The sequence below is a fragment of the Drosophila bipectinata genome, chromosome 2R, assembly GCF_030179905.1.
Source record: "Drosophila bipectinata strain 14024-0381.07 chromosome 2R, DbipHiC1v2, whole genome shotgun sequence".
Classification (NCBI taxonomy): Eukaryota; Metazoa; Arthropoda; class Insecta; order Diptera; family Drosophilidae; genus Drosophila; species Drosophila bipectinata.
In genome coordinates, this window is record NC_091737.1 from 4,831,137 (window position 1) to 4,845,554 (window position 14,418).

The 14,418-nt window shown below is 37.1% G+C and overlaps 1 protein-coding gene across 14 annotated transcripts in view; it reads right to left on the reverse strand.

Moving 5' to 3' along the window:
• LOC108124158 (transcriptional regulator ATRX homolog) overlaps positions 1-14,418 on the reverse strand; it is a 289,518-nt gene that overhangs the window by 91,721 nt on the left and 183,379 nt on the right. For 13 of the 14 annotated variants that reach the window (XM_070278796.1, XM_070278795.1, XM_070278802.1 and 10 more), the window contains one exon: positions 10,610-10,704. The exons of the other annotated variant lie outside the window; for it this stretch is intronic. In XM_070278796.1, the coding sequence (XP_070134897.1) occupies positions 10,610-10,704 (95 nt within the window). The remainder of the gene's footprint in view (positions 1-10,609; positions 10,705-14,418) is intronic. 14 annotated transcript variants of the gene reach the window in all.

Consider the following 14,418-nt stretch of genomic DNA (forward strand, 5'->3'; position numbering starts at 1 on the left):
TTTCACACATGTATACTGTGTGTGTGTGGCAGAGCTCGGGCAGAGAAATTTCCTATGCCCCCGAGATAGGGCCGTGCCGACCTCTGCTTTAAACGCAAATATCTCGAAATGGTGTTTCTTGAAAAATGACTTTGCGGTGACAAGGATTGTCACCGCAAGGCTCTAAAAAAAAGCCTCTAAGGGATACAGCCACCCCTTAAAAAGTATTTAATATTTTTCCACCAAATTTTGCACAAACATTGTTAATAAAGTGCACTATAAAAAAATTAAAACATCCATGTAATTAAATAATTGCTACATTCCTAAAAAAAAATCCGAACTTTCCTCTTTTTTCTTCGACAAAGAAGGTATATAGCCCCTTAAGTGAAATAAAAAATAAACGGATTTTTCACCCCTAAATCAACATCTTATCGAAACATAAAAAAAAAAATAGGTTACGCATAAAGGTATTAACTTTTAATGTGTATCATTAATTTGCCGAATTCGAATTTTCGTTTCGAATTTTAAATTAAACAAAACAAGAAAGAAATGCCTTCTTCGGGCGGACCCCAAGTTGATACACCCTTGCAGTTAAAAGCGGATATATATTGCAAAAATCGGATATACGAGGGTAGGCTGATAAAAAGTCGGCGTTACAATGGAAATAATTTTTTTTTTAATTTTTGCTTTTTATTTCTTAAGATAATCTTCTCTTAAACGTATGCATTTGGACCACCGATCCTCCAGTTTCCTAATACCTTCCATAAAATAGGATTTGTCCAGGTCCTCAAAATAGGCGTTAGTTTTACAGATTACCTGTTCATTTGACTCAAATTTCTTACTCCCAACACATTTTTTTAAGTTTGGGAATAAATAATAGCCACAGGCTGCTAAATCTATGGATGGGGTAGAATTTCGTAGTGCAATTCACACAATTTCGACATGGCGACAACGCTCATGTGAACGGAAGCATTGTCATGGTGAAAAAAAAACTTTTTTCTTCGCCTTGTGCGGCCTTTTTTTCTTCAGCTCTGAATAAAATCGTCCTTAGATATTGGAATAGTATTCTCCCGTAATTGTTCTGTCTTTTTCCAGATAATTCACATGAATTACACCTCGGGCCTCCCAGAAAACCGTTGCCATCACCTTGTTGGCCGTCAAACCGATCTTTGCCTTTTTCGGTGCCGTTTCTCCAGTTGAAATCGATTGCTTTGACTGTTCCTTACTCTCTGGTGTATGGTGATGAATGCAGGTTTCGTCAACAGTCACAAAACGACGAAAAAATTCGTTTTTGTTTGCGTTTAGCAATGCCAAACTCTTCTTCGCAATATGCAAGCGGTTACGTTTATTTTCCATTGTGAGCAATCGCGGCACCCATCTTGACGAAAGCTTACTCATGTGTGAAAATTCGTGTAAAATGTTTCCAAAACGTTCCCGAGAAATGTTTAAAACATTTGGAATCTCTCGCAGCTTGATTTGGCGATCATACAATATCATTCCATGGACTTTATCCACAATTTCTGGTGTTGCAACCTCTCTGGGACGACCCGGGCGATCATTGTTAAAAATGCTTGTCCGCCCGAGTTTAAATTCAGCAGTCCAATATTTTATTGTTAAAAACGATGGAGCTGAATCCTTATAAACTTTGTCTAACTAAAAATAGAAATCATATCTCAGCACGATAATCGATTTTATTCATGTTGATGACAATGCAAAATTGAATGCGCTAAAAGTCTCGCCAAAATTACCAGTGTTGATAAAACCGCATGTTAGAAACCGCATCTGTTAGAAAATACTAATCGAACAAAATATTTACGAATTTAAAAAAAAAAATTTTTCTTTGTAAGGCCGACTCTTCATCAGCCTACCCTCGTAGTTGGCCGACGAATTTATTAGAAAACAAGAAAGGAAAGCTAACTTCGGGCGGAGCCGAAGTTTATATACCCTTGCAATTAAAACCGGATATGTATCGCAAACATCGGATATAGTTGGCCGATCCTTATGGGAATATTTATACATAATCCAACTTATTACAATACACTTATTACAATATCTAAAACAAGTCCCAAACTTCTATTTTCAAACATACCAAAATTGGTATTTCTACCCAAAACCATTTCCGATTGTTCAGTTATATGGCAGCTATAAGATATAGTCGGTCGATCGTTATGAAATTTTACCAAATATAATAATCTGTACCAAAGTCCAGCTCTATCTTCAAAAACAAGAAAGTTTGGTCATTTCCGATCGTTCAGTTATATGGCAGCTATAGGATATAGTCGGCCGATCCTTACGAAATTTGGCATGTCGTATGATTTTGCCAAAAAAATTTGAAATTTAAATCATGTAAAATTTGAACTCTCTAACTCAAAAAACACCGAAGTTATACCATTTCCGATCAATCAGTTATATGGCAGCTATAGGATATAGTCGCCCGATCCATGCCGTTCCGACTTATATACTGCGTGCAAAAGAAAGATGGGTGTGTGCAAAGTTTCAAGTCGATAGCTTTAAAACTGAGGGACTAGTTCGCGTAGAAACAGACAGACGGACAGACAGACAGACATGCTCATATCAACTCAGGAGGTGATCCTGAGAATTGTCTCTACTTTAACGTACTGTGTTGATTCGATTACGATTACTTCAAATGTTAAGAAGGCATGGAAGCAATGGTACTAGAAGCCATTTTGCAGCTTCCCATAGATCACCAAATGATGAAATAAAAGTCGATTTGCCTTTGTTTGCAGTGCTGGACTATGCTTTCCTTAGCATCCCTGGAAAAGACGGCGCTTTCTAACTCGATTTATTTTTTGTTGGCCCCAATAAAACTCGTAGCATTATCGCAATAGATCGTGTGACATTTTTCTTGACGTTGCAGGAAGTGGCGGAGAACGGCTAGAAAGGCATCTGTGGTAAGATCACTCACCAACTCTAAATAAAGAGCCTTTGTTGCGAAAAACAAAAATCTGCGATGTAAGTCTTGTCCGGTCGTTCGCCTTGAATCTTATAATGAATCCATAATAGGACCGCAATAGTCTATTCCAGTGTTGAAGAATGAACGATTTTATTTGGTTCATTGGTTTTGTCATTGACGATAGTTGACGATCTATGGCGCGTAAGGCTTGTGCATTACAGTGCAAGTTGTTTTCATGTAGTTCTCTCATGATCACGATCGTGTCATTGTAGGAGAGCAATACAGGATGTTTTGCATCATAAGATAGATTAAAATTCTCTTATCAGCCTTCTACACGGATTAAGCCATATGGTCCGAAGATGGGGCCAACGATGCAAGAGAATTCTTTTTATCTACGGTTTTGTATCGTTTTAACTGTTTGCATTCTGCATTGCATTGTTAAATTCAATCTGCTGAATTTTACGCAGGATAATTGTGCGTCGTAGGATCAATTCGCATAGGCATAGAGATTTTGTTGGCGCTCGGCTGATTTTGTACCAGAATCAGAGCACATATGCAGTCCGTTGCTCTTTGTGGAACGAGTTGCTGTGCCGGCAATTGTATATTTCTCCCCCGAATGCGTCCTTCTTCTCCTAACTGATCCAAAACATGGTTGGCATGTTAATCCAGTTCTCCTTAGATCCATGCAAGAAAAGAGGACCATAGAACCAATTATTATTATGTGTTAGATTACTGGCGGTAGTTCCTCTGGACAAAACATCAACTCCGTTGTTAGTGGATGGTATATGGCGCCATTAAGACTGCTCCGTTACTTCTTGAATCTTGGCTATCCTATTCGCCACAAACAGATGTGTAGTTCCTGTGGGGCTGGAACCTTGCCATTAATTAAGATGTTAAATTTGTTCAATGCTTGAAGCTCAGAGCGATAGTTTTTCCATTCTGACTGGAGAACTAACGGGAGTTCGTCGTCCCAAGCTATATTAAATTCCCACAGGCGTTGCCTGAAGATTTTTGTTTTTACTAAAACTAGCGCAAATAATCCTATCAGGTCAAAGATGTGTGATATCTCAGAGCAGACCACTGGTTTTGTTAAAATAAGAGCTTTGCTTTTCTCTGTTCTTCCACAAAATTGGTCTTTGTTGGGCATCCATATGAGCCCAAAGGTTTTGACAGTGTATTGGTCCAGTATCTCACTTAATTTCACGTGGCTGTATTGTTGAAGAACCATTTTTGAAGTTTCAAGCCGTGTGGAAGTAATATTTTGGATTTGCACTGCTTCTGCGACTGAATCAGCACTTATCAAACAATCGTTTACATAGAAGTCATTTTCGAGTGCTGTCGATCCTAGAGGGTAGTTTCCCCGTGACCGGATCGACCTAGATGATTAAGGCATTTTGTCGCCAGGAATGGGGCTGTCTTTGTGCCGTTCGTGTTTACTGTTTCATGTTGGTAGTATATGAGGTCTTCCGCTAGATCGTTTCGCCAAACTATGAGTTGATTAAATTGGTCATCCGGGTTTATCCATACTTGACGGTAATCCATACTTTTCTTACTCTTTTTACTCTTTTTCCATACTTATGTGCCGTAAATACATACTTATGGGTTCGGAACCGTAGCAGTATATCCATTTGCTCTGAACTGTAGGACCCGTTTGTAACATGTCATTCAAGGATTTCCCTCTTGACGTTTTGCACGACGCATTAAATACTACTCGCCGTTTTGTGCTACTGCTGTCAGGCTTCAAGACCCAGTGATCACGAATAAAATATTGATATTTGGGTATATGGCTTGACGGCACCAGTATTATATGTCCCAACGCTTAGTACTCTTCCATGAAATCAGAATCACCTTTCCGAACGTTACCAGTCGAGCGTCGCTCAAGAGTGAGAAACCTTTTGATAGCAATGTCTTTTGACTCTCCTAGGGCTGAAGGGTGTTTGGCAAAAGGCAGCTTTACAATAAGACTTCTGTCGGCTGCTCTTTTCAGGTTTTCTACAGAGTATTTCTCACAATGTTTTTCTGTCGGAGATCGATATTTCGTTTGATTGTCCAGGTTATCCAATTCCCGAAACCTTTCAATCAATGGGTCAGTTTCTAGAGTCAGCGTTGCTCCACAGGACACGGCCGATTGAGTTCTGGCCTTTATTCTGCCTGCGACAATTCGTCCCAGTTTTCGTTGAATCGGAAGGAATAACGAATAATAGGGTTCGAATCCTATGAGTAGATAAATTCTCCCAGGTTTATCGAACTGGGGATCTGCTAATGCACACTCATTGGGTATTTCCTTCTCAAATAGAGAAGGGTTGAGATGGTTGGTCAGTTATAATATGCGGAAGGACAAAGGCTTCTATGAGCTCCAAACTGGGGCAGAATCCCAAAAAGATGCCAAAAATAGAGAAATAAGAAAGAAAGTGATTGCAGTATTCTTTCATTATATTGCATCACTAGTATAATACGTAAGGTACTTTTTGATGAAGTTAAAAAACCAAACAAAAGATATTGTCAGTTATTACAGTGGAGTGAACTTAATCTTCGCGCTGACCGCGCTATTCAGTAGTAGTGATTTACTCGCAAGTTCCAATTGGTTTCACAAGATATTTTTATACCCTTGCAGAGGGGTATAAAAATATCGGCCAAATATATCCGATGTTTGCAATATATATCCGGTTTTAACTGCAAGGGTATATCAAATTCGGCTCCGCCCGAAGCTAGCTTTCATTTCTAAGTTTAAGTTCCCAATATTCGTAGAATACAAGGTTATGAAACCTTTATCTCACGGCTCCCTTTGGCTTGAAATGTGAAACTATGCGTCAATCCTTTGGAACCATTTTGCTTCTGATCTGTGGTATCATAGCACCCGGATGTATAAAGCATCTATACGTTGACCATAGGGGCTGCACCCGCGTTTGGGTAAGCCACTTAGCTCCTAATGACGGAAAGCAAGGACCATAAATAATTACAGCCTCTGCTCATAACAGTTACGAGACGGTGGCATCGGATTAAAAAGGGCATAGCTGCTGGGAATAAATTATCATCCATCATCAAAACACCATAAAATTCATCCCTAAATTCCATCCCTAAAAAGAAGACACTCACACCGAACATGCATCAAAGTCCCCTCTCGAGAGCCACACCAGCATTCTGAACTGTCACGCATTGATAACAAGCGAGGCCTTGGATATGATGTCGTATGTAGTCCGCCCTTTTACACTAGTATCCCATCGAACTTGCCAATCCAACAGAACACACTTTTTCAACAAAACCTTTCATTCCCCTCAAGGTTATACTCCTATATAGACCTATGCTCTTCAGGTTCCTATCATATAACAATTCCATTTTCTACACAGACGATATCACAAACAGCCCTTCTGCCAAGATCCTACTCATTCCGCAAAACGTGGCGAAGTTGGCCACAACTTGCACCGAACACATGACTTTGACCCGAGAAATATCTCCTCCAAAAAACTACGTCCCGCAACTCACTTTTGTTCAATCTCCGAATAACTCTGACCCTAGACGGGCTCCTGCAAAAATCTCTAAGCGTCGTCAACAGACACTCGTCACCCACCTAGTCTCACAAACAACTCGCTCATCCACGCTCAAGAGATTTAAAGTGCTAATCGAGCCTTGCGACGCCGCTTCTCTTACATAGTGCCCATAAAGGGCCCAATTCACACTCCCAATGCGCCACCCATGAACCACAGTGACCACAGCTTGAGTCCCACTAATCTCATTGGGATTGTGATCACTCACGTAGCTGATCACGCGTTCTATAAGAGATAGAGGATTACTTCGAAACCTGTCGGGTAGCTTCAGAAGAACAGTCACTCTTGCACAATTCCATATACTGGGGGAAACCTCATCATTCACATTCTTATCATATCATTCATATAAATAATCCTGTATGGATTTTCATACATTTTTGCACACTTCTCCAGTAAAAACCGGGGACTGTCTAAAGCGAAGCCTGAAAAATGCCCACTCCAGCTTACTCACTAGTAGGGGCTCAGTCACACCCACTTCAAAAGGCAATGGATGCTGATCCTGATCCTGTTGCTGATCCTTCTCATACAGAAAAAAAATACTAGAAAAAAACTCATACAAAAAAATTTTATACAATCCCTCCAAGTAGTCAGCTCAGAGCCTTCAACCAATCTACCTCAAACTATTTTATATATCCCACCCCAAGGCTGATCATCCTTATTGCGTTTTATGTAAACAGGCAACTAATTTTCTTGCACGCTTACAATTCTATCCTTGTAATCATTCATACGCCTCTCAAAAATATGCCTAAGTGGGGTTACATTTTCAACGTTCAATGGTTACATTTTCAACGTAAGAAGAATCTTTATTCTTCTTTCCTACTATATTGCTTCAGCTTCTGTTTTTCAAGTATATAAAATTATTCAACAAAATTTTTTAAGGTTGGGTGGAAGATATGAGTTTTGAATATCTTGTTTGATTTTGTTTAACCGAAACAAAGTTGGAAAACTTTTAGTTTTAAGCTGAACTAGTGGAGGGAAAAAGAAATTTTTCTTTTTTTGTGATTATGACAGGGGCGGATTTTATTTTAAACTGTCTAACAGGGACAACCATTAAATATTGTGAAAGAAAACTTTGCTTATGTGTAACTTAAGTTAGAGGTGGAAAAATAAGAATGTCTAAGAGTTATTCCGGATGAGGTCCAGCGGGTGAGTTCTGCGCAGCGTACTATTGGCCGATTGGCTGATACCCCTTTAATTCGCTGTTGTCCAGGAGAGTGGTCGCCAACTCGTTGGGGTGGTTTCTCTGCGGTGTAGCCACTGAATGTACTTGCTGCTGCTTCTCTTGATCTCCTCCTTGACCCATGGGAAGCAGAGCACCACGTGGATTGTCTGGTTGTCGTGGTAGACGAGGGCCCCAGTGGCGATACGGAGGGCTCTATTTTCAAATGTCTGGATATTCTGAATATAAGTCTTGCTGGCCGTGCCCCAGAACCCCGTAAAACTAAACCCCTTCTAAAAGACTTCTCCTTGTAACAAACAGTAAATAAACAGTCGCAGACACCAGCAAGCAGCCCGAGACTATTATTATTAAATATTCTACGCTTTTGCTGTCGCCTCTAAAAACTAGCCTCACAGATTTTCTATTCGCACACTATATTATGTACCTTCCCACTTTCCATGAGGGTACCTACCCCAAACACCATCTCAACCCGAGCGAGACTCGGTCCTCCGCCACGGTGAAGTGTCAGTTCCACGAATGGGATCACTATCTGACATGGCCAAGATCACTAGGGAGCGCTCCAAATAAGGGTTGTTGAAAAAAAATTTGCACGCAGTATATAAGTCGGAACGACCGGGATAGGTTGACTATATCCTATAGCTGCCATATAACTGATTGATCGGAAATGGTATAACTTCGGTGTTTTTAGAGTTAGAGAGTTCAAAATTTACATGAAAGCTTGAAAAAATAATACGTCAAAATAATACGACATGCAAAATTTTGTAATTTTTGAACGATCGGAAATGACCCAACTTTTGTGTTTTTGAAGATAGAAAGCTGAAACTTAGTACATATTCTATTTTTGGTCAGTTAATCCAACCTACAAAATTTCATTAGAATCGGCCGACTATATACTATAGCTGCCATATAACTGAACGATCGGAAATGGTTTTTGGTAGGAATATCAACTTTCGTATTTTTGAAGATAGGAGCTTGGGACTTTTTTTTAGGTTTTAACTGCAAGGGTGCAAAGCTATCCTTCCTTGTTTTAAAATAAAATACTAAATCTTAGTGCCCATTCCAACTTTTGAATTAACGAATAATAAAATAGAATAATACGTTTTTTTCGCTCAGTGAATTCTCTGCTCTCATTGTTTTTCTCTGCTACGCACACACTCAAATTTTAAACATGTGTTAGTTTTGCCCCCAACTGTTTTATTGTAATTAATTGGTTTTATAATGATATTCTCATAAGGATCGGCCAAATATATCCGATGTTTGCGATATATATCCGGTTTTAACTGCAAGGGTATATCAACTTCGGCTCCGCCCGAAGTTAGCTTTCATTTCTTGTTTTTGAAGTGCCTTTACTTATTAACATATTTCATAATAACGGCAATAAGTTAAATTAAAAAGTTATAAAAATTAATTTATTCAAAAAAAAATGAAAGTTTTTAATGCTCATTAATTTCATACATTTTTTACATATTGAATGTGTGTATACCAGTGGTGGAAAAACTCTTTTTTTCCACGGTACGTGTTTATAGGCATTTTTTTTTAAGTTTTGGGCGGTCAAGTAAGGCATAATTTTCGAAATTGTGTCGTAACGCTGCCGGTACACTGAAAGAATCACTCACTGGCTCTGATTATGCCTTACTTGACAGCCCAAACTTAAAAAAAAATGCTTTCACTGAGAAAAATGTTCCCAGAAATTTGGTTAGAACATGTTTTCTCGTAGGAAAGCGTAGTTATTCATTTGTTTAAGAGCTGTAGCTAGAAAAGTTTATAATAATTTAAAAGGCAAGCAACATGCTGATGAGTTTCTGTAAATATCCTAAAAGGCTATATCCCTTCAAAAAAAGGCTTCAAAAAAGGCTTAAAAAGCCTTTGAGGCTGAATTCTGATTGTAGCTTATTTAATTCTAAATTTATACCAGTCTCGTTCTGCACTACTTGAGAAATTTGCATTTCTAAAGTAACTTTGCTTTTTTTTACGTCAACTTGTTTGATAGGTAAAATAGCCAGAAGGAGTAGCGAAAAAAAACGTACGTGTTTTTTGTTCAATACTGATCAAATTTTCAAATATATCAAATAAATATTGTGTGTACAAAAGTCACTAAGTTAAAAATTGGCCATAATACTAATTTTGGTTGATATGATCTAGCTATAAGGGGGTTTCTAGCTTGTTGGGTGAATTTTTTTCATGGAAATTATAAAAGGTATGAGAATAAAATTTCAGCCAGTTGTACAGTTTCAGTTTAAAGTACAGTTTCATAAAGCTTTTTGGGGGCGATCAAAGTGAAGGGGGGAGAAGGGGAACCCAATAGTAGCCATATTTCGTCGGCAACTCGTCATCATTGTGGAAGTCGTAGAAGCTGAAAGGCAAAAGACGAGCAGGATAATCTTAATTAACGTCCTGTAATATCTTAATGTCCTATCAGAATGAAGGAAAAAGTGAAGAATTTATGAGACTTTGAAAAACAATCAAGTTTATTCTGTTTTTCGTCACTTATAATTCTATTAAATAAACGATTTCCAATATCCATAGCCAACTCAGGTACCAGGATGCACATTTTTTGAGGGACATGTGTATAAAATTTTATGCTCGATTTTTGAGACCAGTAGAACTTTTACCAACTCGAAAAACATGGTTTCGAGAGAATTGCGTTTGTGCATTTTGAACACGCTGACCCGCGCGCTGGGCACCGGTCCACCAAACGGCTAAAATCTTTCCTGATGTAAGGGAAGTCGGATGAAAGTTGGAAAGTAAAATTGAAACATATATCTATCTAAAAATAGGGGGTGTTGACATGCTCAATTCTTTGTATAATAGCTTCCTATAGCCTAAGCCAATATAATACAAACATACCGCAGTCAAAAATCTGTTTTTGTTTAATGCTAGAAAAAACATTTATTTACCCGTTTATATTGCACTGAATTCAATGAATATATAATTATTTTTGTGTATTCTAAATGAATATAAGTTGTAATCAATTCAGAAACATTTACTTACGGCCTAGATGAAGTAAATCGGCCTCACACTCGGACATTTTTTGTAAAAAGTATTCAACCACGTTAAGTACAGCTACAAATGCTGAAAATATGAGACTGAAAATACAAAAATTTTAACATGCGTTAAATGAAATTAAATTGAAACGAAATTTTAAGTCTTATCGTTAAGTTGGAGCGGCAAAAAGAAGTCATTTAGCCTTTAACGAATATATACATGCGTTCATATGTCAATCATATATATGTTGATAAAGCTGATTGGAATACATGGCCTAAAATTAAGTGTATTGTTTTAATACTACACTTCCCTTGGCACATAATTGTTGTTCATAAGTCTTTACAAAATAATTAATTTAATTTAAGGGGTTATATACCTTCTTTTTCGAAGAAAAAGAGGAAAGTTTGAATTTTTTTTAGGTATGTAGCAATTATTTAATTACACGGATGTTTTAATATTTTGATAGTACACTTTATTAAGAATGTTTTTACAAAATTTGGTGAAAAAATATTGATTAGTTTTTAAGGGGTGGCTGTTTTTCTTAGAGGCCTTTTTTTTTTAGAGCCTTGCGGTGACAGTTCCCCAGGTCAAACAGGTCAACTTAAATCATAAAAGTAAAAAAATTTCATTAGTTTAGAGTAATATCTTGTGCTTGAACGATCGATTTTTAAATTTTTTGTTTTTGTTTGGATATGGCAGCGTTTTATGCTAAAAATGAACGTTTTGGTCTCTAGAAATTTTACTAAAAAATTTATTTCGCCGAAAAAAAAGTTTGCGCGTGAAAAGTCGATCGTTCAAGCACAAGAGAATTTCATTACGAACATTTAAAAAAAAATTTGAAGTAAATCGGTTCAGTAGTTTTCCGTCAATCATTGTCACCGCAAAGTCATTTTTCAAGAAACACCATTTCGAGATATTCGCGTTTAAAGTTTCAAGTTCAGTTCAAGGCCGCAATGAGGCGCGCGGTTAGGAGCGATGTAACTTTTTTTCTACTGCTCCAATCTCTATGAAAATTTGGGAAAATGTTCTCAAGGAATTGTTCTTTAAGATAAAGCAATAAAAAAATGTTAGATTTTTTTAAAATAAAAAAGGTATATAACCCCTTAAGAAATGTTTAAATAAATTTAAACAAAGCATTTTAAAAGACAAGTCATTTTATTTTTATTAAATTATTAGTAAAAACACTAAAGAGGTAATTTTTAACGCAAAAGAAAGTAAATAAAAAATAATTGAGAAAATAGGAAAGGAAAGCTAACTTCGCGCGGAGCCGAAGTTGATACACGCTTCCAGTTAATAATACGATGTGCCAAATTTCATAAGGATCGGCCGACTATATCCTATAGCTGCAAAATAACTGAACGATCTGAAATGACCCAACTTTCGTGTTTTTGAAGATAGAAAGCTGGAACTTAGAATAGATTCTATTTTAAGTCAGTTGATTTAAGGATGTAGTCTCATGTGTAAGGTTGAAAAAATCGATTTTTTTTTCACATATTTCGATAGTATTGTTTATTAAGAATGTACTGTTAAAGTTTCAAATAAAAATATCAAATAATGACAGAGATACAGCCCATAATCGAGAGCGCGCCTACACCGAAAAGTATGAGTTTCTCGGTAGCGTCTAAACTTTAAACGCGTTTTTCTCGGAACGACATTTTTGTGTGCGGCGCAGGTGATTCACAAAATTCTATGGTACCGATCTAGCTGAAATTTGGATATGTTGTTCTAAAAAGTAACACCTCTGTCCCGTACTAGAATCATTTATTTTTAATGATTAGTTTTTTTTTTATCATTAATTTAAGACAAATTTTTTAAATTAAAACAAATTTTTTTTTTTGAGTGTTCGCCATTTTTTTGTTTATTGATGAAAATATTTCATTCTAGTACGGGACAGAGCCATAAGCTTACAAAACAATATTCTCTTCTAATTTTTTGTTTCGGATGACTCTAGCAGTCGAAATCACCTGCGCCAGGGACCTACCTTTTTTTTTTAAATGCATACTTTGGCATGCTATAAAATGTATTAAACTACACAAGAATAAATTAAACAAAATATTTTCAAATAGTTTATAATGCCTATAAAAACATATGTGAAAATTGAAACGATCGCATTATTTTTTATTACAAAAAAAATTTCTTGAAATAACCTCTAAAAAGTAGGCCGGAACATGAGACTACATCCTTAACTAACTTAATTTCATAAGAATCGGCCGACTTTATGCTATAGCTGCCATATAACTGAACGATAGGAAATGGTATTTGGTAGATAAACAAACTTTGGTATTTTGGAAGATGGAAGCTTGGGACTTTTTTTTATATATTTTATTGTAATTAATTGTAATTAATAAATTATTATGAAATTCTCATAAGGAACGTCCAAATATATCCGATTTTAGCGCTATATATCCAGTTTTAACTACAAGGGTATATCAATTTCAGCACCGTAGAGTATCAGCTAGCATTCCTGTATTCATCGTAAAGCTTAGAGGTCTGGGTCTCTAAGGGGGGGGGGGGGGGCAAACCGAGGGGCACTCGAGAAACGAATAATTAGTTAATATTAATGTATTAATGTATTAAGCTAGGAGGAGTTAGTAAGGGAACTTAAAATTCTATACTTTAAATTTGAAGGACAGGAGAGAGATGTTATAGAGTAGAGACCTTTGGAGTTCGAACATAAGACCCTAAAAAGGTCGTGTTGTGCATATGTCGAACTACAACAGCTGAGGAATAGAGGATTAAAGTTTCTAGTCCCTAGGAATGGGGAATGTTAAAATGTAAGCGTGTTAGTAAATGCTGGCTATCTACATCCCCATGAATTAGGTTATGCAGAAAAGCTACACCGAGAATTGTCCTACGATTTGTTGAGCTAGGTAAGTTTATTAGTAAGAGTCCACTATTATAAGATGGAAGGTGAAGATTTGCATCCCAGTTAAGACGTCTAAGTGAAAAAGTTAAGAAGTTCTTTTGTACGGATTCTATGCGGTCCTGATGTTCTCCATTTTGGGGACTCCAGACACATGAACCGTACTCCAGTATCGGACGGACCAAAGAAATTAATAAGATTTTAGTTATGAAAGCGACGCTTAATGAAGCCATGTTGACATGGGGAGATGATCGAGGAGCAAAGGTTTTGCAAATGAGGAGTAATTAATTTTTGAAAAACCTTTGGAATTGCCGACAATTTAGAGATGCCTCTGTAGTTGGCAGCATCGGACTTTTCCTCTTTTTTATGTGGGGGAGTTATGAGGTTTCTAAAGATAAGTTGAAAAGTCTATAAGTTGAATTTTACCACACAGCCTGGTATTCTATCGGGGCCTGGCGAATAAATGGGTTCGACCTTTAGAAAATCAGATAATAAGCTATTCTCGGAGAAAAATGGATAGAAAATAAGACTAGCTGATTGAATGTTGTATGCGTAAAGCTGATCTGTCAATTTAGGCGGAGAGTAATTTGTTTAAAAAAATTCTGCGAATAGATCGGTAATGGCCTAATTAGAGGTCGCAGATAAATTTTCAAACGTGAGCAGGGGTGGAAAAGATACGTGTTTATAACTGCTTAGGATCCTAAGTAAATTGTCTCGGGCAGCGGCGAATATAATTTCTTTAACATTCAGCGTTAAGCGGGGTAAAATTTGACCGAGCAAGTAGATATCTTAAAATTTCTATGATACTCGATACCAGAAATGGTTTCAATTAAAACCTCAAGCGTGGGGTGATAGCCTTTGGGGTTGCCCGCGGTGAAGTCATGGTTTGAAAGATAACGTGAGTGTCTTTTTTGCTTCCTTGTGCTGACATTAGTTGATACAGAATGAAGAA